This window comes from Pteronotus mesoamericanus, unplaced genomic scaffold (assembly GCF_021234165.1).
Source record: "Pteronotus mesoamericanus isolate MK-2021 breed Mesoamerican mustached bat unplaced genomic scaffold, CSHL_Meso_final contig_48, whole genome shotgun sequence".
Taxonomy (NCBI): Eukaryota; Metazoa; Chordata; class Mammalia; order Chiroptera; family Mormoopidae; genus Pteronotus; species Pteronotus mesoamericanus.
Genome location: NW_026555180.1, coordinates 2,180,578 through 2,208,500, shown reverse-complemented (window position 1 = coordinate 2,208,500; position 27,923 = coordinate 2,180,578). Strand labels below are relative to the sequence as shown.

At 38.9% G+C, this 27,923-nt stretch overlaps 1 protein-coding gene across 2 annotated transcripts; it reads right to left on the bottom strand.

Annotated features, from left to right (window-relative positions):
* Positions 1 to 81: 81 nt before the first annotated feature.
* Positions 82 to 27,923, bottom strand: MFSD9 (major facilitator superfamily domain containing 9). Of its 2 annotated transcripts, XM_054577971.1 has the most exons (7): positions 27,702 to 27,841; positions 26,202 to 26,405; positions 25,450 to 25,537; positions 24,156 to 24,199; positions 9,824 to 9,953; positions 6,714 to 6,923; positions 82 to 3,398 (listed from the first exon to the last, which is right to left on the bottom strand). In XM_054577971.1, exons 2-7 carry the CDS (start codon positions 26,277 to 26,279, stop codon positions 2,608 to 2,610), a joined length of 1,341 nt encoding a protein of 446 aa, XP_054433946.1. In that variant the 5' UTR covers positions 26,280 to 26,405; positions 27,702 to 27,841; the 3' UTR covers positions 82 to 2,607. The 2 variants fall into 2 exon arrangements, with proteins under 2 accessions (XP_054433946.1, XP_054433945.1); XM_054577970.1 differs by lacking the exon at positions 26,202 to 26,405 and having other exon boundaries at positions 27,702 to 27,923.

Here is a 27,923-nt window from a genome sequence, read left to right as displayed (position 1 = left end):
TGGAAAGGATTACAAAAGATGCTCAAAACAATTTAAAAATCAACACAAATTTTAATTGAGCAGATTTAATATCTCTAAGGTTATATTCCATAAATTATACAAATAGTGCCCATTACAGTAGTGGTTTTCAAACTTTACTGTACATACAAAGCAGCTGTGTCTTGTGAAATGGTCCCCCAGCAGGTCTGAGGTGGGGCATCTGCTCCAAGGGACCCTGGCCCTGCTGGTCCCCAGAACACACCTTGAGTAACAGCAGCACATCAGACTAATAAGAGGAGGTATAACAGAATATTTATCTTAAAAAAAAAAAATCATGTGTACAAAACACTGAAACTACCTACCAGTGGAGAAAAACAAAAACGTTTTTCTATTCTCTAGACTAAGATCTATTTTTGCTTAACTGTAAAACCTCAGTAAGTTTACAGGCTTTTATTTAACCTCAGAAATAAAGTGCTATGCTTTATCTAGGCTATATTTAAGAGCTTCTCAGGAACTTGTCTATATTTGAGAGTGAAGAAAAGAAAGTTTTTAGAGAAATTCTTCTGAAATTCTACTTCATTACAAAAAGTCTTTGTTATTTATTGTCCATTGAGTCTAACCTCCATAACAAGTTATTATAGTCCTAAAGCACAAGGCCATTTTATAGTACACTTTGGCTTCCTCAAATTACTAAGAACTTGTACTGGGTTGGCCAAAAAGGCTGTTTAGATTTTTCCATAAAGTAAAAGACACATTTTTCATTTTCACCAATACCTTTACTGATTTGGGTATTTTGAGTGTGTTGGCTATCTCCCCACATGGTGTAACGTTCATTATTCTCAATTAATGTCTCAATTTGGTATCAACTTCAACCAGTCTACCCAACCATGGAGCATCATCCAATGAGATATCTCCAGCACAAAACTTTGCAAGCCACTTTTGACACAGTCCATCAGTCAAAGCACCTTCTCAATACACCATACAAATCTTTTTTTGCATTTCAGTTGTGTTTTTACCTTTCTTGAAATAATAAATCATAATATGCTGAAATGTTGCTTATTTTCTTCCATTTTCAGTATTAAAATGGCTATACAAAAATTTACCAATTTTGATTTTTTTTTAAATGCATAGTGTTACAATATAATCTAACAAAATTGTTTTGAATGAAGTTAAATGCAACTAAGTGCTATTAGGGTCATCTTACAAAAACCATACTAACTTTTTAGCCAACTCAAAAGTTCAGAATTATGACACAATAAAGTTTATATTTTTCTTGTAGATAAAGGACAATCTTCAAATTTCCAACTGATTCATTTTCATATTTGAGTTTACCCCATATCCAACTTCTAAAACTACAGAAATATTTTTTTCTGCTTAAGAAGAGTATTTAAGTTATAAAAAAGTAGTGTGTTAAAATATTATTTACAATTATATGTATATTAGGGTGAAAGCAGGAATAATATCCTACTTGGCTAATTAAGAAGATTGACAGGAATGTGTACTTTGGTAGTTTGTGGGAGGAAAAGACAGCGAGCTTCTAAATAATTTTTATTAATAACTGACGTTATGCCAATAGTCAGGATGTGCCTTATAAATAATGCCTTGTGCAAGCCTGTGCTAACCTCATTCTGGGCCCCTCTCTCCTTGGGCACTAATTTTGGAATGGCAGCTCAGTTTAGACCCAGGAAAAGATCTGCCAAAATGTGTCCTTGTAGAACAACATAGCTCTTTTGTGCACAGGTGTAAAATAAAGAAAATGATTTTCAACACAAGACACTCTAGAATTAAGTTCATCTGGTAAGAATGATACTTGACACAATCTTATTCTATATAAAATGTTATGGGGTATGATGCTAGCAGCTGGGGAAAGTGTAACATATTGTGATTACATGATTTTAACAGACAGTCCAAATTGAGTTAGCTACCAATAAAACCACCAAATCTCTCTCTGGGTTTTGCTCTAATCAAACTCTTTCTTTAATCCCATGAGAAACTGCAAGGGATACTTACTAAATACCACAGATATCTGGCCTCACCTAGGCGCATGGAATCAGTCTCCGGGGTGAGACTGAGCATCTGATTTTTAACCAGGTCTCTGGGTGGAACTAATATTCATAACCTTGTTATGACGTGAGAAAGTGACAAATTAGCTTTAATAAAGCAGCTTCTTCAATCTCTAGGACTTTGACAGTAGAAAAGCTTCCTCTTCACTTATATGATTGAAAGAAACCTGTATCCCAGCTGATTAGCACTAATATTACCCTATTTTTATTTAGAAGGAAAATCCTTGAGTCTCCTCACTTGTTGCACATACTGTGTTCTCGTATGCCATCACTATTTTCTTATCCTGTGGCTGGTAGCTCTTTTACCCTTGATTTAACCTCACTGACCCACATGGGAAAAAAAGACTTTTAGGTATATGTTTAATACATTCCCCTTTGGCAAGGCTCTGACTTCTGATCATCCACAGGCCTAAATGCAGAGCTGAAGGCTGACCTGGATGAACTTGAGTGGAAATAACATCTTTTCACTTAGATCACCCACCCTTTCCAAAACACCCTTCTCACATGGCCTCTGCCCGTCATTCACCACCTCAGATTTTGCTTCTTGGTGTTGTCCAAATTCATTCTATTCACTTTTTAATCTATCAGTCCTATCACCATCATAGTGAAGTTTGTTTCGTGACATTATGAAAATAGCCACCAAGGCTAATGCAGCTCCCAGGCTGGGGGGACCACAAGGGCTGACTTCCTGGGCAAGTCCAGAGAGGATGGGGGCCATGACCCTGCCCACTGCCGTCACTGACTGCCCCAAGCCTATAAGGGTGCCCCTGGCCTGAGCCCCACCCACAGTTAGCTGGAGGTCTGTGATGCAAGTCCTGCCAATGGCCGTGGAGAAGGCCAGGAGTGTGGAGGAGAAAACAACAGTTCCCATGGTGGGGGCCACGGAATACAGCAACAGGAGCAGGAAGGTGAGCATACTGGAGTGCCGCAGGACCTTGTGGGAGTTGTGCCTGTACAGACGTAGGATGGGCCCCAGGACCAAGCCAGACAGGGCCCCCAGGGCGCTGCTGTAACTGATGAGGTAGCCTGTCACCCTGGGCCTCACCCCAAAACGCTCCTCAAGCGCCAGGACAAAATTACTATAGTACAGCAGAACTGCCATGGCCATTAGCAAGCGTACTAGAAATATGTCCCACATTTCAGAAAATATCAGGCTCTTCATGTCCTGCAGTGCAGATATGACTTCCATCCAGTGCAGCCTAGGGGTCTTCTCACTCACCATGTTCCCAAGGGTAGGGCTTGCCTCCTGAACTTCATGGTCTGTCTTTCCCAAAGGTGCACAGTTCTTACCCAACCGTAGACTATTCTTTGTACTACTGACTTTTATTTCACTCCATGGAAACAGCGAAACAAGACCTGTTAAAATGGCACCATGTGTTAAAGCAAGCTAAATTCACTGAATTCATAGAGCACTACCACGGGGGATAAGAAATAACTAGTATTAGATTTTTATTCTGTATTTTTGTATTGGCAGAGTTGCTAGTCTCTATTTTTGAATCCAGTTTTTAACCATTTCCATGGCTATGTCTACTCCATTTCTGTATGAGAGTTCTGCAATTCACCTAAGAAAAAAACCTATAGCTACATAATACTCATTATTTCTCCCCCAGCTCAAGAGCCTATGAGAGTTTCCTATATCCCATCATTTCATATCTAAATTCTTAAGACTTTACATTTAAATTTCCCCCTCATGACTTTGCTAATTTTCTGACTATCCACTATCTGTCTACCCATACCCATCCACATTCATCATCCATCCAAACATTAAATATTCATGCTAAATGCTGAATCCTGTGCTAGACATAAGAGAATATTAACAAGTTAAGACGAGGGCTATACAACTCCTATCCCTAAGATACTTAAACCTAAGAGGGGGTGAGGACATGCAAACAGGCAATTAGGTTCCAGGGTAAGCACTATGCTAGGGAAGCACAAGATGCTTTGAAGACAGCCAGACTTGGCATGAAGGGCGAGGGAGTGGTGGTAGCTAGGGGTAGCTTGACACCAATGACCAGTCAGGAAGCATCTGCATGCATCTGAACTTTTACAGGTCTCCTGTTGAAACCTCTGGAGGTGCCATTCTCATCAACCATGACATACACTTTACCCAACAGCTCATACCCCTGTTCAGATAATCCCACCTCTGCATTCATGTGACTGGCACATACCTGCCTCAGTTGTTTTATTGACCCCATACCACCCAAGCAAGTAGAATGACCTCTTGCCAATTCATGTCCCAAACTTTCTTAAAAGTAAACAACAGCTTGCCCTCCCAGGACATTTTTCCTGACACATCTCTGTGTGGTTTTTCAGTCTTCCAGCACTGAAGTTCCACCTGGACCTGTGGTTGGCCAGTCATTGCTGCTTCATGCTGTTTTATGACAGAAAATTAATCACATGAGAAAGCAGACCTGGACTTTACATTTGCTCTTATCCTGAAAGGGCCCTTGGTATTTCAAAAAAAAAAAAAAAAAAAAAAAGTGAAAGGACTGTCGCTTATGGATAAAAAGCAGAATTAAAATAATAGTAAAAATGATAATGGTGACAACAACTGACATTAATTGAGTGTTTACCATATGCACAGCAGTGGGATAAACTGCTTATATGCAAAACCTCTCATAGTTCTCATAACAAGTCTATGAGTTTTGTTACTCCATTTTATAGAAGAGGAAACAGAGACAGCTCAACTACAGCCCACACTGAGAAGTGGCAGAGCAGGGATTTGAAGCCAAGTCTGTCAGACTAGTGTTTGAGTTCTTAACCATGAAAAAGACTAATCAGTGATAAAAAGATATGAAAGTGGCAGATCAAAGCAAGGACATAACCTGAAAGGGTAGATAGGTTGGGAAAACAGCCGTTGTTATTGAGGAGAAAGGTATGACAAAATGGACAGAGGAAACAGCCTTATACTGTGCTCATTGCACTGGCAGGCCCACGGCTCTGAGACTCCGCCAGCTGTCCAGCCCCAATCCCTCTCCCGCTCCTCCCCTGCCAGTCTCTGCATCTGCCTCAGCTTGACAACCCCATAGCTCTAAAGTGGGAAAAATAAATCCCTATTACTTCAAGCAACTGGGATTGAGAATATTTGCGGCTGAGTGTATTCCTAACTCAGATCCATTCATATACTTACTTAGGTTAGGGAAAAATATTAAAAAGCACTATTACTGCAGAATCTAAAATAGAGCTTGATATTCATGTTCTTTGTTTAAACACTGACGTCTAACATCAAGTGATCACATTTATGTACCTTCCTTTATATGGGAAGGTACCTGGTTATATCAACCAGTCATTTTCTTTCCTTTAATATTTTATTTTTAGAGAGAGGGGAAGGGAAGGAGAGACAGAAACATTGATGTGTGAGGGAAACATTGATTGGCTGCCTCTCTCATGCCCCCAACCAAGGACCTGGCCCGCAACCCAGGCATGTGCCCTAACTGGGAATCAAACTGGCAACCTTTTGGTCTATGGGACAGTGCCCAACTCACTGAGCCACACCAGTCAGGGCGAAGCCATTTTCTCTAGAGTCACTCTGATACATCAGACCTCTCCTCTTGGCTAAAGTTAAACTTGTGGTAGAAAATCATACAGTATTACTCCAAGGACTCATGAACTTTGCTCCTTGAGTCTGATATCCCACCCCAGCATGGAATTCATCACTCAGCCAGAAGCCTTGAATATGAAGATTCAAAAAGTTGTAGTCAAATGCAGTATCATTAAATTTAGGAAAACTGAGCAGAATAGATCCTATTAATAAAGTTGTTTACCTAAGGGTTCGCCATGCACCAATCTCTGGGCAAAGAGGTTCAATTCTCTTTGCTTTATGCAACTGGCCCTTCATTCAAGGAGCTCACAGTCCTATATGTATTCTTTATTTACTGAATTTTTTTTTTTTTTGAGGAAGAAAGAGACAGGGAAAGAAAAACATCAATTTGTTGTTCCACTTACTTATGCATTAATCAGTTGCTGCTTCTACGTACCCTGACCAGGGATCAAACCCACAACCTTGGCATATCAGAACAATTCTAACCAACTGAGCTACCTGGCTGGGTTCCAGTGTATTCTTTCATTTATCAAATAGTATTGAACACTGGCTATATATGCCTGGCCTCTTTTGGGCAGGGGTGATAGCAGTGAGAAAATCTGAACCTTTGAGGTTTACTCTCTAATTGTGTGAGTTGGAGGGAAGAGAGAAAACACATTAATGATATAATTTCAAAAGAGCTATGGAAAAATACAGTTATTTTAGACAGAATGATCAAAGAAGGCCCCTCTAAGGAAGCAAACATTTGAGACTTGAATGGTAAGAAGAGCCAGTAAAGAAATGTGGGAAGAATTTTGCAGGTAGAAGAAGGAACAAATTACAGTGCCCTCCTGTGACAATAAGCCTGGCAAGTGTGAGGTGGACCAGGAAACCAATGTGTTTCCAGGCACATGAAGGAAAGCAGAGAGAGGGGAGGGGCCAGCCGAACACTGTGCAGGCTTTGAGACAAGCACGTGCTTTAGTGTGACAGGCACCCACTAGGAGCGCTGCAGCAGTGGCTTATGTGGTCTTCCATTTTTGAATAAGAGACTGCCTATTGTTAGAAAAACAAATGATAAGGAGATAAAAGTAAATTGGACAGTATGAATGAATAAACCAAACAACCTTCTCATGATTAAATGGCAACTTACCAGCATTGAGAACGAAGACAGAAAAACAGATGAAGCATGTGAGAGAAAATCCACCATCTAGTTCAATAAGATAGCCACCGACCATGGGGCCCAAGATAAAGCCCACACTAGATGCTGTATTTAACTGTCCAATGACTAATGGTCGTTCCTTCTCTGGAACCAGATCAGAAAGCAAAGCCCTTGAAATGGAGAGTGTATGTTTAAAAATACCTGCAAGGAGATAAGAAACACGTTCAGTAACATTTTCCAGATTAAAAGCATCTTGCTTGTCATCCAGCACTTCACCTCTATCCCTGATGGAGTGCTAATCCATTTTCTTTGAACCTCTAAGGCCAGCAGGTTCCATGAACCATGAATGGACTCCTGGTCTAGCCCTACCACCCTGGTTGGTCACCCTGTCTCTGGTAATCAAGCTCCTGCATCCTCAGCTTGCCCACATCTCATCATGACGTCCCAGTGTCTCCAGTTTTCTCTGCTATCGAAGTCCAATTCATGGTGGTTTCTATACAGAAATTTATCATTATCATTCATAAACTCAGGGAACATACATTTTCTGCGTGCCTACTATAGGTCCAACATAGATCTTGACCCTGGGCAATGCAAGGAAGGAGGAAGGGGAAAAAAGACAGAAAACCCTGTCCTCTCAGAGCTGGCACGTCTGTATGAAGGTGATAATTACTATGGAAAGAAACAGAGCAGGGAAGAAGGACAAGGAGCAAGTACAAATATAAAACTATTCAGTATGATGACATCGTAGTCATCTAACCAATACGGCTGATTTTCTACTAGTGAGAGGCTTGTGAAATTACTGACTAAACAAATTGAAAACTGAGATATGACTTACGAAGAGATTAAAGTGTATATAACAACTTTATATTCCTCATACTTCTGCTGATAAATTTGGCTTCTATGCATCAAACAAACACACTCAAACTGTTGAATTCTGGTCAGATATGTGCCTGTTATTTTGACGAAGGCATAGTAGGCCTTACTAATAAATGCTGTTGGCAGGTCTGTCTCATTGTTTCTAACTACGATGGAACATAATCATTTCCAGTGATCTCCTTAAAGGAAGCATTGCTCTGCATTATCAGTACTCCAACCAGATTATTTTATATTAACATTATAATCCTCCACATAAATCTCCACCCATTTTGTAACAAATATAAGTTCTATTTATCTCTCATCTGTTTCTTTTGAATTATGAATAGCCTTACCACTGATTGGCAGAGTATATTCTAGAGCAGAAGGGCAACCTGCTCCCCAAACCAAGAATGTAAAATGATCTGGACACCAAGTGCATGTGAAACAGCTATCAGTTGAATTTTTGTGGTTGTGGGGCTTGTTATGATGATTAACCACATTTAAAGCAAAGGTCTTTGTAAACCATTTTTTTAAGTAAACAATAACAAGAAGCATGGATTTTGGAGCGTGAACACAAAAGACTTGTCCACCAGCGTAGCAAAAGTTTACAGGGCTCTAATGAATAAAGTGAGAAAGGAACATAAACTCCAGGGCTCTGACACTAAGAAAAGATGAGAGGGAGTAAGAGCTTCCCCAGTAACTACCTACCAACCTCACCATACAGCATTCACAGGTAGTGTTTCAAAGATGGAGAAATATTCTAATGAATGGACAAAATAAAAGCTATTTTAAAAATGGTAAAAACATTCAAGGGTGGTCTAAGACAAAATTTAACCACAAGCCACTAACACATAATCCTAGCATCCTCCACAAAGTCACAAGTAGCTTTACAGAAGGCCACAGGAAAGCTACAGCAATTTGTGTCAATTTGAAGTCAGGAATCCCAATTTCAAAACCATAGGCTCACTGAGGGACCACATAGTACCCACAGTGCTGGTCAAAGTCATTTAACAAATTCTTTGTGACTTCCTGCAGAGACAGACCAGAAGGAAGGAGACAGACCCTGCTGTAGTAGCAGAGCTATGCATATGAGGATGCCGGGCTCTAGCAAGTCCAAGGTTTGAAGCTCTGGACAAGTCAGCCGAGCTTAATTGATGCTGTGTGCTCAACAGACAGTGCCTGCTGGTTACAGGTCTAATTTGTATTGTCATTGTGCCCTTTTTACATAAGTTCTAATCAAGAGGTATTGAAGAGCAGGACATTTATTAAAGAAGATGCAAGATATAAGAAACATTGTACATAGAACAATGATGCCATAGTCCCTTTCAAAGTAGTCAACTTGAGACCTCACACAGTTCTCCCAGTCTCTTCTGCTGCTCAAAACACTCTGCAAAATCCTTTGTTGGAATTGCTATCAGCTGTCCCATCTCGTATTTTCCTAAAACTCATAGATAGTTTGAAATATCTTCCCTTTCAAAGGTGATTCTAGTTTTGGGAAAAGCTTTAAGTTGCAAGGCACCAAATCTGCACATTGGAAGTGACTTAAATCAAGTCATTAGCAATTGCAGCACTATGTTCCTTCTGCTCTGGTAGCAGAAGCTGCAAGAATGAATCTTGGACACAGCAGTTTTTTGAATATCCAGATCAGCTTCTAGTTCTCACAATGTTAGTCGCTGATCTTTGTTTATTGCACCCTGTACACATATACCATTCTCAGGTGGTCTGCTTGTTGCAGGCGTTGGAGAAGGTGGATCTCTTTCAACAGATTCTTGACCATCTTTGAAGTGTTCGTGCCACAGTTTTATTTGTGCTGTACTCCTTGCATTGTCCCCAAAAGCCTTCTGAATAATCCAAATAGTTTCCGCAGAGGAATGTTCAAGCTTAACGCAAAATATGATGCAGGTTCGTTGCTGTACTCATTCATTTTGAATGTGATGGAGACATAGTACACATGCTCACTGAACGGCATCTACCAATCCCACTGACTAGTACAGTGAAGTTGTCATTGTTCATGCATGCACATTCCAGTCCACTCTCCTTGGCTGCCAGGTTCCATTGATATTGCGCAAACTGTTCTTGTTTTATTAACAATGGCTGGACTTTTTCCAGACAGACCTCATACATATACATGTACGTGTAGATATACACACATATATACATATACACACATATATACACACACATATATACATACATATATAAAAAACTTATTTTGAAGGAAAATACACAGAGAGACAAGAACTCACCCACAGGGACTCTGGCGAGAGCAAACAAGAATACATTGGTAGATGCTCCGAGAATAAGATAACCCAGAGCACTGAAGAGAATGCACACCAGCAAGGAAAACCGCCTTCCAACCACATCACTCCAGCAGCCCTGAGGAAGCAAGGAACACAAAAAGTGAGTCCTTTGATTCACTTTTATAAAATCACCACCATGGAAATACTGCACTGCCCCCTCCAAATGCAAGCCAGGGGAAAATAGCAGGGAATTTAGGCTAAGATCCTTAGATGCTCAATTCTATTATGCCATTCATCAGAGTAAATTATTTTCTCTGGTCTTCCACAATTTGGGTGGGAAAATACAACATGGTTTGCTTTATCCAAAAAAACCTATGATATCAAAGAAAGCATCTGTGATTATCTAGTAGCCAAGAATGGCTGGAGAAATGGTGAAGTATAATTTTTAAAGCTTCATTAAAAAAATTATTTATTCTCAGAGAGAGTAAGGGAGAGGAGAGACAAAACATTGATGTGTTTTCTCTCTCATGTGCCTGAACCAGGGACTAGGCATACAACCCAGGCAGGCACCCTGACCAGGAATTGAACCAGTGACCTTTTGCTTTGCAGGACAATGCCCAACCAATTGAGTCACACATGGCAGAGTTAAAGCCTTGTTTTAATCTTCATTATCACTTTATGCATCTCAACTCCTCAGTAACCATATTTAGTTTAGAAATTTAGAAAATACTGAAAAAAATGAATATAGAAATACTGCATAATCCCCAAATCTACAAATGATATTCTAACAAAATATAATGTATTTTGTAACTTGTTTTTCTACTTACCAACAGATTTCGAACATCATTCCACATCATTAAAAATTTGCTTTTTTTTTCTGTAACAGTGGCTATTATTTACAATCATGATCACCATGGATTTTATTATTAATTTTGTTACTCCAATAGATTAAAGTTTCCCATTACTCCGATGTGAATTTCTTTGATTACTTTTGAGATGCAACATTTCTCACACCATTTTTTTCTTTTCGTTTTATTGATATAAGTGACTTATAGCACTCTATAAGTTTAAGGTCTACAGAATGACCTGACTTAAATATACTGCAAAATTACCACAATAAATATAATAAACCTCCATCATCTCATATAGATATAAATTAAAAAAAAAAAAAACCTCTCCTTGTCATAAGAACTTTTAGAATTTACTCTTAACAACTTTCAAATACATTCGGCAGTGTTACCTATAGTCACAATGTATATTACATCCCTGGTACTTTCTTATCACGTAACTGGACGTTTACACATTTTGAACACCTTCACTCAATTTGCTTATCCCTGCCTCTAATAACTACAAATATAATTTTCTTCTTAAAAAAAATCATTAAAAAATGAATGTCCTTTAGATTTAATTTTTAAAGAGAGGAAGAAATATCAATGTATGATTGCCTCTCAAACACCCACTACTGGGGGCATGACCCGCAATGCAGGCATGTGCCCTGTCTGGGAATCGAACCAGTGACCCTTTGGTTCACAGTCTGGCACTCAATCCACTGAACCACACTGGCCAGGGACTGAATGTTGGTTTTTAAATTCCACATTATAAGTGAGACCATGCAGCTTTGTCTTCCTTTGACTTACTCTACTTAGCATAATGCCCTTAGATTCATCTGTGTGTGTGTGTGTGTGTGTGTGTGTGTGTGTGTGTGTGTGTATGAAATTTTCTTTAACCATTCATCTCTTGATGGACACAAGTTGTTTCCATTTCTTGGCTATGGTAAAAAATGCTGCATTGAACACGGGGGTGCAGGGATTGGTTTTGACACGGTGATTTTATTTCCTTTGGATATATAACCACAAAAAAAACTGCTGGATCATATGCTAGTTCTATTTTTAATTCTTCGAGGAACTTTCATGCTGTCTCTCACAGCTGTACCAATTTGCATTCCCACAAACAGTCCACAAGGGTCCCCTTTTATCCACAGCCTTGCCATCATTTCTCTCATGTTTTAAGTGATAGCCATTCTAACAGGTGTAAGGTGGTATCTCATTGTCATTTTGACTTTCGTTTCCCTAGTGATTAGTGACATTGAGCAAATTTACTCTTTATTCAGGTTGACAATTTTTTTACTTGGGTTATTTTTTTTTCTGCTACTCAGTTCTATTTTGCATATTAATCCTTATTAGATAATATCATCTGCAAGTATTTTTCTCCGTTCTAGAGTTGCCTTTCCATTCACAGTTTGTTTTTGTTGGTTTTTTTTTTTTGCTGTGTAGAGGTTAGTTTGATGTAGTATTATTTTTAATTTTTTATTTGTGCTTTGGGTATCATATCTCAAAAAGTCATTGTCTTTCTTTCATGTTTTTTACCTAGTTTTGTAGTTTCTGGCCTTACATTGAAGTCCATGATTATAATTTCCCTATGTGGGAAATCTCAGAGCCTGCCTAACATGGGCTCCCTTCTGAACCACTTTTGTGGCAAGGAAGGAGCTTTGGTAACATCAGATGTGGTCCACGGTAAAGATGGCCCAGGGTGAAGTTTGCCCGGTGGGTGACTAGCTGAGTACCCCAGTGCCTCTGTATGGAAGTGTAAATGTGAGGCACACAGAAAGGAAAGAGAGCCTACAGGGAGCAGAAGTGGGGAGGCAAGGAGGAAAGACCTAAGCAAAAGGACAGAGGAAGGTGGTGGTATGGCTGCATGGAATCCAGGTGGTGGAGTGGAGAAGACTGCAGATATCTCAGGAAATAAACAGCTACCTTCCTAGCTCGTTCTTTACTTAAGAATTTTCAGTACTCCATAGCAACAGCTCAGTCAAAACCTCCCTTGCAAGCTGAAAATTCTGGCCTTCAAAGATGCTGCCAGAAGTCACTGGTGAGGCTTCTGAAAAAATTTTTAGAGGTGGGGAAGGGTACTGGCAAACAATCTTCTCCTTTTCCTCCTTTCCTGTATCCTGCTGAGAACATTCCCATGATTCAGGAAGTTGAGCAGCTGTCCAGCTGAGGATGGCTAAGCAGGATGAGGAAGGAGGTTGGTCTTTAGCAGCACCTAAGGCTCCTGGAAAGCCTCAGCAGGCAACTGCCCATTATCCTCTTTACACATTGGAAGTGCTTTGTAGATGACACAAACCTGATGGAAATGCCCAGACCAACTACAGAGCCTCAACATGGAGCCATTTTATTTACTGAGTTTCTGGGTAATGCTCTGGTTGAAAAAAGTTATCAAAATAAAAATCCCTAAACACTATCATAGAAACAGAGTAGTGTGAGGAAGTCAACAACAGGATATCCTGTGGTATTTTCCTGGTTTGGCTAGAAGGTCATCAATATGGCATTCTACTTCTTCATTCTTCAATGATGCTCAATGACTTTCTCCACCCTCTCTAATTAACCATGTCATCTTACCCTGCCTCTCTGCCTTGCCAAAAGCCAGCCACTTCTGTTCATGTAACTTTCTCATTTTTACAGGTGTTTATATTTTTTTTATCATTTCCTAAGCTTTTTTTAATTGTTGTTCAAATACAGTTGTCTCCATTCTCCCCTCATCACTCCATCCTTCCCAACCCATCCCCATCTCTCACCTTTGATCCTATCTCCCTTTAGAAGTCCATGTGTCCTTTATACATGTTCCTGGATGACCGCCCCCCTTTTGTCCGACATTATCCCCTTCCCCCTCCCATCTGGTTACTGTCAGTTTGTTCTTTATTTCAATGTCTTGTTGCATATTGCTTGCTTGTTTTGGTTATTAGGTTCCACTTATAGGTGAGATCATACAGTATTTGTCTTTAACCACCTACCTTATTTCACTTAGCACAATGCTCTTCAGATCCACCTGTTATTGCAAAGGGCAGGAGTTCTTTCTTTCTGCTGCGTAATATTCCACTGTGCAAATGTACCATAGTTTTTTGATCCACTCACTTATTGATGGGCACTTAGGTCGCTTCCAACATTTGGCTATTATAAATTGTGTTACTATGAATATTGGAGTGCCTAGGTTCTTTTGAATTGGTGTTTTGGGATTCTTAGGGTATAATCTCAGCAGGGGAATCAACAGCTCAAAAGACAGTTCTATTTTTAGTTTTCTGAGGAAATTCCACACTGTTTTCCACAGTGGTTGTACAAGTCTGCATTCCCAACAACAAAGTACTAGGGTTCCCTTTTCTCCACAACCTTGCGTTATTGATTTGTTTATGATGACCATTCTGACCGGCGTGAACTGGTATCTCACTGCAGTTTTAATTTGCATTTCTCTGATGGCTAGTGATGTTGAGCATCCTTTTATATGTCTCTGGGCCCTGTGTATGCTTTCCTTGGAGAAGTGTCTGTTAGGGTACTTTGCCCATTTTTTAATTGGGTTGTCTGTCTTCCTGGTGTGGAGTCAAGTGAGTTCTTTACATATTTTGGGGATCAAACCCTTGTCTGAGGTATCATTGGCAAATATATTTTCCCATACAGTTGGGCCCTTTTCATTTTGCTGATGTGTTCTTTAGCCATGCAGAAGCTTCTTATTTTGATGAAGACCCATTTGTTTATTCTTCCCTTTATGTCCTTTGCTCTAAGGGACATATTGGTGAAAACATTGGTGCATGGAATATCTGAGCATTTCCTGCCTATGTTCTACTCTAGGGGTTTCATGGTGTTGCAACTTAAGTTTGTCTTTAATTCAACTTCAGTTTACTTTTGTGTCTTGTGTAAGCTGGTGGTCGTTTCATTTTTGTGGATGAAGCTTTCCAGATCTCCCAACACCATCTGTGGAAGACACTATTTTTACTTTATTTTGTGCTTCTGCCCCCTTTATTGAATATTAATTGACCATAGAGACATGGGATTAGTTCTGGCCTTTCTATTCTGTTCCATTGATCTATGTGTCTCTTCTTATGTGAGTACCAGACTGTTTTAATTGTCGTGGCCTTGTGATATAGTTTGATATCAGGTATTGTGATCCCTCCTACTTTGTTCTTTCTCAAAATTGCTGTGGATATGCAGGGTCGTTGATGGTTCCATATAAATTTTTTAAATGTTTGTTCCATACCTGTGAAATATGTCATTGGTATTTCAATAAGGATTGTGTTGAATCTATAAATTGCTTTGGGTAGTATGGACATTTGAATGACGTTAATAATTCTTCCAAACCATGAACATGGTATATGCTTCCACTTATTTGTGTGTTCCTTAATTTCTTTCTTCAGTGTTGTGTAGTTTTCTGAGTACAGTTCTTTTACCTACTTGGATAGGTTTATTCCTAGGTACTTTATTTTTCTTGTTCCTACAGCCACGTAGGATTTTTTCCCTAGTTTCTGTTTGTGATAGCCCATTGTTAGTGAACAAACATGCCTTCAATTTCTGAATGTTGACTTTGTATCTTGCTGTTGTGCGAAATTTGCTGATTAGGTTGAGTAGTTTTTTGGTGGAGTCTATAGGATTTTCTACATACACTATCATTTCATCTGCAAACAGTGACAAGTTTGCTTCCTTTTTTCCAGTTTAGATGCCTTTTATTTATTTATCTTGTCTAATCGCTGTGGCTAGGACTTCCAATTCTATGTTGAATAGATGTGATTAAAGCTGACACCCTTGTCTTGTTCCAGATCTTAATGGGAAAGCTTTGTTTTTGCCCATTAAATATGATGTTGACTGTAGGTTCTCATGTATGGTCTTTATTATCTTGAGGTATGTCCCCTCTACTCCCACTTTGCTGGATGTTTTTATCATAAATGTGTGCTGCACTTTATCAAATGCTTTTTCCACATCTATTGATTTCATCATATTTTTGTCTCTCCTTTTATGCGATGTATTATGTTTATTGACTTGTGAATATTGATCCATCCTTGCATCCCTGCAATGAATCTCACTTGATCATCGTGAATGACCTTTTTAATGTATTGCTGGATGTAGTTTGCCAATATCTGGTTGACAAATTTTAGTGTCTATATTCATCAGCGATGTTGGCCTGCAGTTTTCTTTCTTTCTTGTGTCTTTTATCAGGTTTCAGAATTAGGATAATGCTGGCCTCATAAAAAGTTTGAGAGTCTTTCCTCTTGTTGGATTTTTTTGGGAATAGTTTAAGAAGGATAGGGGTTAGTTCTTTAAATGTTTTGTAAAATTCTCCTGTGAAAGGATCCAGTCAAGGGCTTTTGTGTGCCAGGACTTTTTTGATTACTGCTTCGATTTCATTAGCTGTTATTGGTCTGTTCAGACTTCCTGCTTCTTCTTATTTCAGTTTTGGAAGATTTTATGTTCCTAGAAATTTGTCAATTGCACCCAGGTTTTCAAAATTCTTGGCATATTGTTATTTGTAGTAATTTCTTAAAATCCTTTTAATTTGTTATATCAGTTGTAATTTCTCCTCTTTCATTTGTGATTTTTTAGGATCTCCTCTCTTTTTTTCTTCACGAGTCTGCTTAAAAGTTTGTCGATTTTGCTTATCTTTTCAAAGAACCAGCTCCTGGATTTAGTGATCCTTGGAATTGTTCTTTTAGTCTCTATGCCATTTAATTCTGCTTGGATCTTATTTCCATCCTTCCACTCTCTCTAGGCTTTGTTTGTTCTTGTCCCTCCAGTTCCTGTATATGTAGGGTTAGGTTGTTTATTTGAAATGTTTCCTTTCTTTTTTCTTTTTTTTTGGTAGGCCTGCATCACAATGAACTTCCCTCTCAGGATTGCCTTCGCTGTGTCCCATAGGTTTTGGGCTGCTGTATGTTCATTTTCATTTGTTTCCAGAAACTTTTTGGTTTCTTCCTTGGTCTTGTTAACCCATTCATTGCTTAACAGCATGCTATTCAGTCTCCACCAATTTGAGTGCTTTTGAGTTTTTTCCTTAAAGTTGGTTTCTAGTAATGGGCCTTGTTGTCTGAGAAAATGCTTGTTATGATTTCAATTTTCTTCAATTTGTTGAGGTTTGTTTTGTGTCCTATCAATCTTTGAAAATGTTCCATGTGCATTTGAAAAGAATGTGTATTTTGCTACTTTGGGATGAAAAGTTCTATGTATATCAGTGAAGTCCATTTGATCTAGGGCATTGTTCAATGCTGCAATATCCTTGTTGATATTTTATTTGCAAGATCTATTCATTTTTGAACATGGGGTCTTAAAATCCCCTAGTATTAAGTGTGTTGTTGTCTGTACCTTTCTTGAAGTCTCCCAAGATTTTTCTGATATATTTGTGTGATCCTGTGTTGGGTGCATATATGTTCACAATGTTTATGTCTTCTTGATGATTCTTCCCTTGAGTATTATTAAGTGTCCTTCTGTGTCTTTTTTTATGGACTATTTTGAAGTCTATTTTGTCTGATATAAGTATTGCTACCTCAGCTGGTATTCCTGTCCATTTGCTTGGAATATATTTTTCTAACCCTTCATTTTAAGTCTGTGAAGGTCTTTTTTCTGAGCTGGGTCTCTTACAGGCAGCATACGTACAGGTCATGTTTTCTTACCCATTCAGCCACCCTCTTTCTTTTGATTGGAGCACTTAATCGACTAACACATAAGGTTATTATTGATACATACTCACTCATTTCCCCCCCTTTTTATCTGTGTTCCTCTCTTGCTCTTTTTCTCCTCTTCTTCAAGCAGTCCCTTTAGTGTTTCTAGCAGTACTGGTTTGGTGAAGGTGTATTCTTTCAGCCTTCTTTTCTGGAGAACGCCTTATTTCACCTTCCATTTTAATTGAGAGCATTGCTGGTTAGAGCAGTCTTGGTTGCAGGCTTTTGCTTTTCATTACCTGGAATATTTATTGCCATTCTCTCCTGGCTTGTAGTGCTTTTGTTAAGAAATCAGCTGCTAGCTTTTTTGGAGCTCCTTGGTATGTTACTACCTGTTTCTCCCTTACTGCCTTTAAGAATCTGTCTTTTAAATTTGGCATATTAATTATGATGTGTCTTGGAGCTAGTCTTTGGGTTCACCTTGATTGGGATCCTTTGTGTTTCCTGAACTTGTGTGGCTTTTCCCGTCTCTGGGTTAGGAAAATTTTCTGTCATTATTTTTTCAAACAGGGTTTCTATCCCTTGCTCCTTTTCTTTTCCTTCTGAAGTTATTATGATTCCAATATTGTTGTGTTTCATGTTGTCTTGCAGTTCCCTTAGGCTACCTTCATATGTTTTGAGTCTTTTTTCATGCATCTGCTCTACCTGGATGTTTCTTCCTTGTCTTCCAGATCACTAATTCGGTCCTCTGCTTCATCCAGACTGCTTTTGATTCTTTCTAGTGTTGGTTTTGTTTTTGTTTTTTTCCCCCCAGATACTGTATTCTTCATTCCTTCCTGGTTCTTGTTTATAGTTTGTTTTCTTTTTCATACTGTTGTAGTTCCCACTCAGTTCACTGAATTTGTGAGTTCCTTGAGCATCCTTATAACCATTCTTTTGAATTCTGCATCTGACAGTCTGTTTGCCTTCATTTCATTTAGCTTTTTTACTGGGGAGTTTTCCATTGCTTTCAATTATGGGTTCTTTCTTTGTCTCCCCATTTTAGCTAACTTTCTGTTCATTTCTGCGATTCCCAATGCTCTGCTTTGCCAGCTGTCTTCATAGGGTGAACTTCTGTAGTAGGATCTCTGTGGGACTCAGTGGTGCTGTCTCTTTGATCACCCTGTCTGGATGCTCTAGGGTTGCCATTTCTTTAGTTTGTGTGGCTCCCCTGTTTTACTTCTGCTTTATCTGTTGGTGGCTCCTTTGTTGGTGGGTTTCCCCTCCAGCAGGTTTACTGACATTCACAACTCCCACCTTGTCTTGTATGCTGTTGTACAGGTGTGGGTTAACAAAGCAGTATTACCAGATCACTAAACCTACACTGGCCAAAAGAACCCCCCTACCACATTAGCAGTCTCAACCGCAACAGAACTAAGATTAATACATTTGAAGAGGGATTGTGGATAATATATAATATGCCAAAGGAAACAGACAATGACTATAAAGGGGAAAATGTTGAGTGATAAGAGGGAGGAGCATTGTTAAGAGCTGGCATAGAACTGAAGTGAAGAAAGGGAGAGTACAAAATTTACAATGTAAGTATTACACGAAAGGGCTATGGGGACAGTGGGGTTAAGAATGGGGAAGTATACTATGAGGTTTGAAGTGAAATTGAAAAGGTACTGGACCAATGGGAGCAAAATTGCAGAAAACCCACAGCACTGTAGATAGCAATGACAGTTGAATTAAACTTAATGAACGTGGAATGAGAATAAGAATACTGTAGAAAAGTAAAAGGTGAGTATGAGATGTCTACAATAAAGAAAAATGATTTTTGAGAGGAATGGGGGAAGCAAACTAATAAGGAGTAAAGCCCAGGTTGAGAGAAAAGAAAAAAGAAAGGGGTGGGAGGAAAGAAGAGGAAAAAAAGGGAGAGAGGAAATGATGAGATAAAGTTCGTTATTCAACTGATCAGGGGCAGGGTGAAAGCAAAATGGAATAAGACAGTGGCAGAGTATTCTATGGGATTTAAAGTATTAACAAGTAGTGAACAAATAGAAGATCCTTTGGAGAAGAACTGTGATACTTCTGTTTTATAACCATGATATTTCACCCAACTAGTCATTTTTTATAAAAGGTTAAAAAAAGCTAAGACTTTTATTGGAAGGGAAAAAGAATGTGAACCGAGTTAGAAAGCTGAGCACTTACGCGAGGTTATATGGAGGAGAAATAATGAGATCAAGGATAGAAAACTGGTGTAGCATGTGAGAAAATAAAGTTAACCACAACAGTAATAAAGCTTGGGAAGGTCACAAAATGGATTAAGACCAAGGACGGGTGCTGTGTGGGATTTGGAATAAGAATAGTATAATAAGAAATATATAATCTGAATAAAAAGAAAAAAGGTAAAAGGCCAAGAATAGTGTTATTGGAATACAAGTGAAATAAAAATTAAAATGCAATATGAAAGGGAGAAGAAAATCAATCACATAATGAAATCAGACCAAAAAAACTAACTAAATGGAAAGAAGGGAAAAAGAAAAACATGAAGTTCTGAAGGAGAGCAAAGTGACATTTGTCTTAGCTATTGGTGTTCACCTTCTTTCTTTCTGGAACTCTCTGATTTTCTCACACCTCCAGGTCTTATTGTCTCACCCTTGAAGAAGAAAAAAAAAAAAGCCTCCTGCTGACTTTAAACCTGCCAAGCAGGTTTTGCAGGTTTTCCTGGATCCTGCAGGCAGACAGAGGAGGGCTGGGCTCATTTTTTTTTTTTTTTCTTTTCCTGTGGTTCCATGAGGATGCCCGTTGGTCTGGGCTACAATAATCACAGGTGCCCAGTTTCTAGCCCACACCCTCACAGCACTGTGCAGCTTGTACTGTCCACTCTGTATCTATGCACTAGGCCTGCATCAATAATCCACCTCATTTTGCAGCCCCTTGATCAGTCTGTGAGGTGCACTGAGTGGGAGCAAATTGCGCCCCTTGTCCCTTTGTTGGCTGGATGCTGGACACGAGCAAAGTGCCTACAAGGCAGCTCAATTCCCCTATTGAATGGAGTCTGTTAGGGTGTTGCTACCTCTCCAAGCCCCTACTGCCCTGTTTGATCAATCCATGAGGTGCCCTGAATAAGAGCAAATTGCATTCCCATTCCTCCCTCTTTGCTGTCCTGGCCACTGAACATGTTAGGATCTTTGCAAGTAAGGTTTCTGTGTATGCGAGGTCCTTATACAGCATCTGAGAACAATTTTTTGAGAAGACCCCTTGGGTGTGGCCTCCCATTCCACAGAGGCTTTCCACACAGACCAACTCTCTGACCAGTCCAGAGTCTAGCTGTGTCACAGCCAGTTGCAGCCCATCTCTTCACCCAGCTCCAGGCGTCACCTAGCTCCCTAATTTCTCTGGTACTATCCCAGGCAGTGACCACCACTCTAGTCTATGCTGCCGTCCCAACCTGCGACCATCGCCTCAGCAGAGTACACCGCAGGGCTGTGTGTTTCTTACTGCCTCTTAATCCCCTCCAGCGACTTTTAAGTATCCAAATCTCTCCTAGCATGGGTCTGTGACTTTCCCATTCTGGGAGGGGAGGGACCCACTAAGTTGCAATCACTGACCCAGCTCTCCTCCAATGCTCCTGCGGTGGCACAGTCTCTAGCACAAGGTCCAGGGACCTTCCTGTCAGTCTTCAAAATACTCTTATTGTTCCTTTTTAAGCATCTTCTGCAAGCTTTGGCTTCCAAACTTCCTATCAGCTGGGATTCTGTTGGTTGTTCATTCTGTTCTTTGGAAGATTGGCTAGGTATCTTAGTTGGGTGCATGAACAAGTGGGTTCAGCTCTCACCTACCTCGCTGTCAACTTCCCAACTCCTGTTTATATTTTTTTTAAGAACCCCAAAGATGCTCTGGCTGGTATAGCAAAGTTGGTTGAACATTGTCCCACAAAGCAAAATGTTGCTGTTTGATTTCCAGTCAGGGCATATGCCTGGGTTGCAGATTGATCCCTGGTTGCAGTGTATATGAGAAGCAATCATCAGTATTTCTCTCTCACATTGGTGTTTCTCTCCCTCTCTTACTCTATCTCTAAAGATAAATAAATTAAATCTAAAAAATAAACAAAAAACAAAAAAAGATGTCTTTACATAGGCTATAGATGGTTATAAAATTCCTGTATAAAAAATTTGAGGGTAAATCTTCCAAAATACCGTCAGACTTATATAAATAGCATCAACCCTTTCCCCTAGTTTTCATTTAAGTGGATTTTAGAAATTCTTCACTCTCTTTCCACCTGGATAAGAGATCCCTGGCCTCCCTGTGTTCACAGGGCAGTGATAGAATCTGGTAGGTACACCCCAGGCCCTGGTTAGACTGTCTGGGTTCAGCTCTTAACTCTTATCATTCCAAATACTACAGACATATTAATTAACCTAATTACATACGGAGGCCTATCTCTAGGCCTGTTTTTCTAACTGTAAAATAGGAATAATAATAGTATCTGCCACAGAGGTTCTTTGTCCCCTCAACACCTGTTATGTGCTGTATATAAAATCAGTCATTAAAAGATACATGACTACTAGAGATGTGGTTGAGAATATTAATTATGAGGACTGAATACAATAGTGGCCAAACAGGGTCTGATACATAAAAGGTACTTAATAAACTCTAGTCATTTTCATTAAAATGGATATATTAAAATTATTAGTCAAATGCGACATAGCACATCTTTCCTCAAAAAGATTTTTAAAAATTAAAATGCTTTTATAAAATATAATTAAAGTATTCTAAAAGCATTGGTTGAAAGAAAAATTTTATTTGGTATTTCATCTGAAGGATTTCGAAGGAGGTTCTCATTAAATTACAGCTATAAGGTACATAAAATGTGCTTTGTAAGCACAAATATGATAAAGAAAAGGATTATTTATAAAAGAGGGCTGGGCCATGGCAAGCAATGAAAATGTACATTCACAAAATTCTACTAAGTGCCAGGTGCTCTGGTAAGTGCTAGTGATAAAAGCAAACTTGGTCTTTATTCTAAGGAATGTTGAGTCCAGTAAAAGAAAGGCACTTGTCTGATTAAAGTACACTCTAACCAAACTAATCTAATATATATACACACAGCAAGTATTTTTGGTAGTGAGTTTCCAAGTAAAAGAGAAAAGTTGTTTACTAAGCATATGAAACTTCTTTCACAAAGAACAATGAAATATGATATGTTGCCCTACAAGCAATGCATCTGTCTCCTACAATTTGATATTCTATTTACCTTTTTTAGATCTTTAAGGCAATGAGAGGTGAGTTTTAGGAAGAAAATAACTATGGCTTAGAGTCTGGATATTGAGATAAGGTGACTTTGTCAAATTATTTAAAGTTTGTGAGTCTTGATTTCCTCCTGTATAATAAAGAGAGATAATTATCTTGCTGGGTCATTGTAGAGGTTAAATGAGAATAAAATTATTATTGTTACACGAATTTAATCTATAAAAGACTCGAAAATAGATAAATCAGGAAGCTAACTATTTATGTTGACTTTTCAAATGAAACTCTGCAGGCAACAAGGGATTGGTAAGAAATGTTCAAAGTGATGAAAAGCAAAGTGATGATAACCTACAACCAAGATTAGTCTATCCAGCAAAGCTATCATTTAGAATCAAAGGACAGATAAAGTTTCCCAGACAAGAAAAAGCTAAAGGAGTTCATCACCACCAAACCAGTAATATATAAAATGTTAAAGGGTCTTCTTTAAGAAGATCAAAAAAATATGAACAATAAAATGGCAAAAATACATATTTATCAACAATTGAATCTAAAAAATAAATAAGCAGAACAGAAACAGAATAAAGATGCAGAGGAAGTTTTGATGGTTGCCAGATGGGAGGGCGGTTGGGAGGATGGGTGAAAAAGGTAAAGGGATTAAGAAGTACAAATTGATAGATACAGAATAGTCATGGGGATGTAAAGTACAGCATAGGGAATAGAGGAGCCAAAGAACATGTATGCATGACCCACGGACATTGACAACAATGTGGGGATTCCTAGAGGGAGTGGGGATTAGCAGGGTGGAGGGGGGAAAAGGGGGAAAAATTGGGACAACTATAATAGCATAATCAATAAAATAGAATTTAAATAAAAAACAATCTGACTGAATTTCTTTTCTTTTTTAAAAATATATTTTACATGCAAGCCACTCTTGGGAAGCACAGTACCGCACACTGTTTTCATCAACAGTGAGACTACCAGCCAGCTATTTAGACCAGAGTCATGGCTGATCAATCTGTGGGACTGAAGTGGCTGTTGTGTTTGATCTGCCTGAACTACCAGACACCAAGGCTAAGACCAGAGTGGCATAGTGGATTTCATAAAGAAAGAGAAGAGGAGATCAGTTACGAACTGTGAATTTCAAACAACTGAGTGGGCAGAAGTGAGAATGTCAAGCTCAGCTCTGGGTCTTTCTACTCCATGCTGTAGATATACAATCACCATTTCAAATGGCTCCTTCTTTCTATACACTTAGGTTTTATAATTAATAAGCCATGTAGTTCAAAATGTCTAACTTCAGAGTCCTAGAAGCACAAATAAATTTGATTATTGTCAATTAAATGACACATATGATAAAATTGGTAATAATCATTCTTTTTTTTAGTCAAAGTCTGCAGGGAGTAATGGGAAGAACATGGTACAGCTTAAAAAGTGGGCTCTCATTCTGACTCAAAGTGCCCTTTTCAGAAGAGGCCATCTGACTCCTCTAAGCCAATAGCTTCTCAGATATCAATGGAAGAAGAGAGATGACTGAAGGAACCTCCTTGATCTAATGACACTGTATATCCCAATCATCTGCACATCTACTTTTGGTAAATCTTCTGCCTCTGATTTTACCACAGCCATGCTGGACGGCACTCAAAGAGTATAAATGTGCTGTCTAGAAATGTTGCCAGATGGAAGATAACTTACCACCAATGTGCTAGAAAAGAGCTGCAGAATGCCATAGGAGGAGCCTGCAAAAAACACCAACATCATCAATAAAATTGACTAGACACATCATCAAACTGGATTAATGGGGTAACAACTACATAGAAAGTAACAGGAAAACATTAGGAAAAACACTCATTTTTTAAAAATGAAATTACCCCACAACTTTTTTTCAACTGGAATAACATAAGTACAAGTACTATAATTGTTAATAAAAGGCCTTCAAAAATAATTAAAAGTAAGCAGAAGAGAGGCTAAAGGTAAGGGCTGCCCTTTAGGAACCTTGAAAGACAGTTCTTCCACTGTGTGAGGAGTGTGTATTCCAACGGAGATGACTGCTGAGAGAGTACTCAGGGGAGTAGAAACGCGAATCCCAGGAAAGTTTCACTAAGTCTTAACATTATCACGTCTCTAACATTTCACAGTTTTCTCAAAATGCTTTAATTTTACAAAAAACTTACAAAGTTTTTTATCTTTTATACTATTATATGTGCTTTGATCTCCATTATATCATATATATATAAAAAACATGTCTCTTCTGCTCTTCATAAAAACCTTTATGTTGGTGAGTGGTCCAGTATAGTTCCAAGTACACTTTTGGGGGAAAATACAAACCATGGCACGGACCAGGCCTTACTGAATAATATGTACAAAACAGTCCCAAAATATGTGCTTATCCAGCTTCTGAATGATAAAGGGCTATAAGTCTTAATTTCTCATTAATTAACACAGTCCTAAGTACTGCTTGTTCTTGCCTCTTTGGTAAATGAATGACTCCTGGATGGAGACTTTGTGCTGCACAGATAGAAACATCTTAGAGCCCTCTAAGGTGTGGTGGTGGCAGTGCTGGAAGTTTGCAAATGATTGATGAAGGCTTACCCTAAATTGATCTCCTGCATCGTGTGATTTCTGTATAGGTTACGTCTTTTGGTCTCTCACATTAGGTTATAGGTTCCTGTAGGCAGGAGTCTGTACCTATCCTTTAATTACACAGTCAGCTCCTTGGAGAGGCTCAATAAGCCCCTGTAACAGCACTGCTGGTATAAGGCATGGGGATAACACTAAATCTCAAAACTTCTCTGAACACAGGTAATCTAGGAAAAGATAAATCACATTTGCTCCACAGTAATATTTTTAATATTCTGAAAATTCATCTTACAGCATTTTCAGTTTACCTTTGGATAGTGTTAACTACAAGACTATTTTTTGTTTTCAGGTACTTAGTTTAGGGGATTTAAAATTCAGTGCTCTAAGAATGTTTAATGTAATCACTCACCTACAATTCCAGCAACTGTTGGACTTGCTCCAAGAGACTTGATATGAACACTCAATAAAGGGACAACCATGCTAACACCAAACAAATCCTAAACAACGAAATACTGATTAACTCCAATTAGAAACAGAAGTCTAGGTGTTTTCAAAGTAGTGATCCTAATTTTAAACTGATTTTACAAGTAAAACCACTACCTAAAACTTTGAGCAAATAAGAAATCATAATTGTACTCTATGTTATGCTATACTCATCAGGTTAAAGATATCAAGGATCCAAATACAACAAATTATTGCAGCTGCTAAGTAGCTATTCTGACCATTCTGGACCATTCTGAGCTACAATTCATTTTCACTTTAGCTTCTCTGTAATCCATATTTAATATTCAAGGAGGATATGCTACCAGAAGTTCCTTAAATAAGAAAACAAAACAAGTTTTGTGGTAATGAAGTGGAAAAGGAGGTGGGGATGATGTGTATTTCTTGATAAAGCAGCACATACTTGAATTTAAATGTGAATTTTCTCCTGCAGTTAGGGAAGATAACTAATCTGGGGTTTATTGAAAGGCTGATATATTAATGGAAGGCCATATTTTGCAACTAAGTCAGAAAGTTCAGGCACTCTGGGATCAGAAAGATAGTTCCCAATTCCAGCTCCAAGGGCACTAATAAATATATGTCCTTGAAAAGTTCATTGAATGTTACCAAGCATCAGCGCTGTCATCTGTAAAAAAAAAAATAAAATGAGGATAATAATACCTGCCTGGTAGATATATGATGTCCATTAAGAGACACAGCAATTGAGAAAAGTCTGACACACAATAGAAGCTCAAACATATTTTCTCTTCAGCTCTGAGAATAGGTACTGATCCTTTTTGCTAGGTATTCTGAATTAAGAGATTGTCCATTTTTCCTTTAAGTGTTGTTGTTCTCATTACTAGTTTACTTGGTTACTTGCTACAACTGTTTTAGGAAAAGAAAAACAGATAGCACACAGACTCCTTTTATTAAATAGTCAACCTGAATTCATTTTCTTGTAATCCTGGTTAAACGGAATACTTGAAAAAAAAAATTTTTTTTTTCAACCAACAATTAACCTTTTGCTCCCTGCTTCTCTTGGTAGCTGTAATTCACCTAATTACAGAAGCATAAACTTCCCAATACACTTTTCAGTGTTTTATTCTCCATGGTTACATCTTTAGATGGCCATGTCTTTAATATCCAGTGATCTTAAATAGCTTATAAACTTACACTACCAGAACTATAGCTTACTATTTTGATTTTAAGATTATAATAGTAGCCCTCCCTTATCCACTGCAGAAACATTCCAAGAATACCAAGTGGATGCCTGAAACCAGAGTACCAAACCACATAAACGTATTTTTTTCCTATATATACATTCCTACGATAAAGTTTAATTTACAAATTAGGTTAAGTAAAAGATTAACAACAATAACTAATAACTATTAAAATAGGACAATTATAACAATACCGTAATAAAAGTTATGTGAACGTGGTCTTTCTATAAACATCTTGTACTGTACTCACCCTTCTTGTGATGATGTAAGATGAATCAGTTCTTATGTGATGAGATGAAGTGAGGAGATAATGTAGGCATTGTGACAGTGTCCTTAAGCTACTGTAATGGTGACTTGAACGCAAGCATTGTGCCAATCTGATAACCAAGCAAGAAGGCTACCAAGTGACTACAGGAAAGGTAGTGTACACTATACAGGTCTACAGCATGGAAACATAGGAAGGACAACGGGATGGGTATGATTCATGTCTAGGGCTAAAGAAGTGTGACAGCATGTGATTTTAAAGAGCGTGCTATTTAAAATGTATGAGTTTAGTTCTGGACTCATTTTCATTCTCTCCCCTCACTACACACGCGCGTGCACACACCCGCTCGCCCGCGCCTTTCCTCCTTTCTTCCCTCAGGGAGCATTACTTTTGTTTTCTTTCTCCCCAAGTTCCAAAAGTCTTTTCTTTTGGCTTCAGCCAGTTGTTTTCCGAGCCCACGCAGTCCAGCTAGCTCGCGTCTGACATGGCTCACTTCTTCTACCTCTGACTCTCTAAGTAAAATTTTGCTGTGTTTGAGTCTTAGCTCTGAATTGTTTTCTCAGCCAGAATTCAAGGGCCCAGGTCTAACATCTGGCGCTGCTGGCGATTAACACCTCCCAACCCCCAGATACAAGAAAACCCACTCCCCCTAATAACATTAGCCGTTTGCTTCCGGAAAGCAGCCCCAGCACTCACCAAGAATCCCACCAGGTAGACGCAGAGCAGGAAGAGACGGGCTTGCACAGCATCAGGCCTCGGAGCTCCCGCCTTGGCCCCCGTCCCCAGCTCCTGCCGCCAGGCTTTGATGTCGCCGAGGCCCTCTCTGGAGACCCCGGTCACCCTAGCGACCCCGGCTACCCCCAGCTCCATGCGGACAACAACCAAGGGCGCCCACTGCCGCCAAAACCTGCCCGAGAT

Excerpts from the sequence above, each read along its gene's own strand:
- MFSD9 (XM_054577970.1), bottom strand. The coding sequence starts at position 27,875 with ATGGAGCTGGGGGTAGCCGGGGTCGCTAGGGTGACCGGGGTCTCCAGA. Across the intron at positions 25,538-27,701 it reads TCTACCTGGTGGGATTCTTG|GATTTGTTTGGTGTTAGCAT; the intron begins GTGAGTGCTGGG and ends TTCGTTGTTTAG. Across the intron at positions 6,924-9,823 it reads TCTCGCCAGAGTCCCTGTGG|GTATTTTTAAACATACACTC; the intron begins GTGAGTTCTTGT and ends ATCTCCTTGCAG.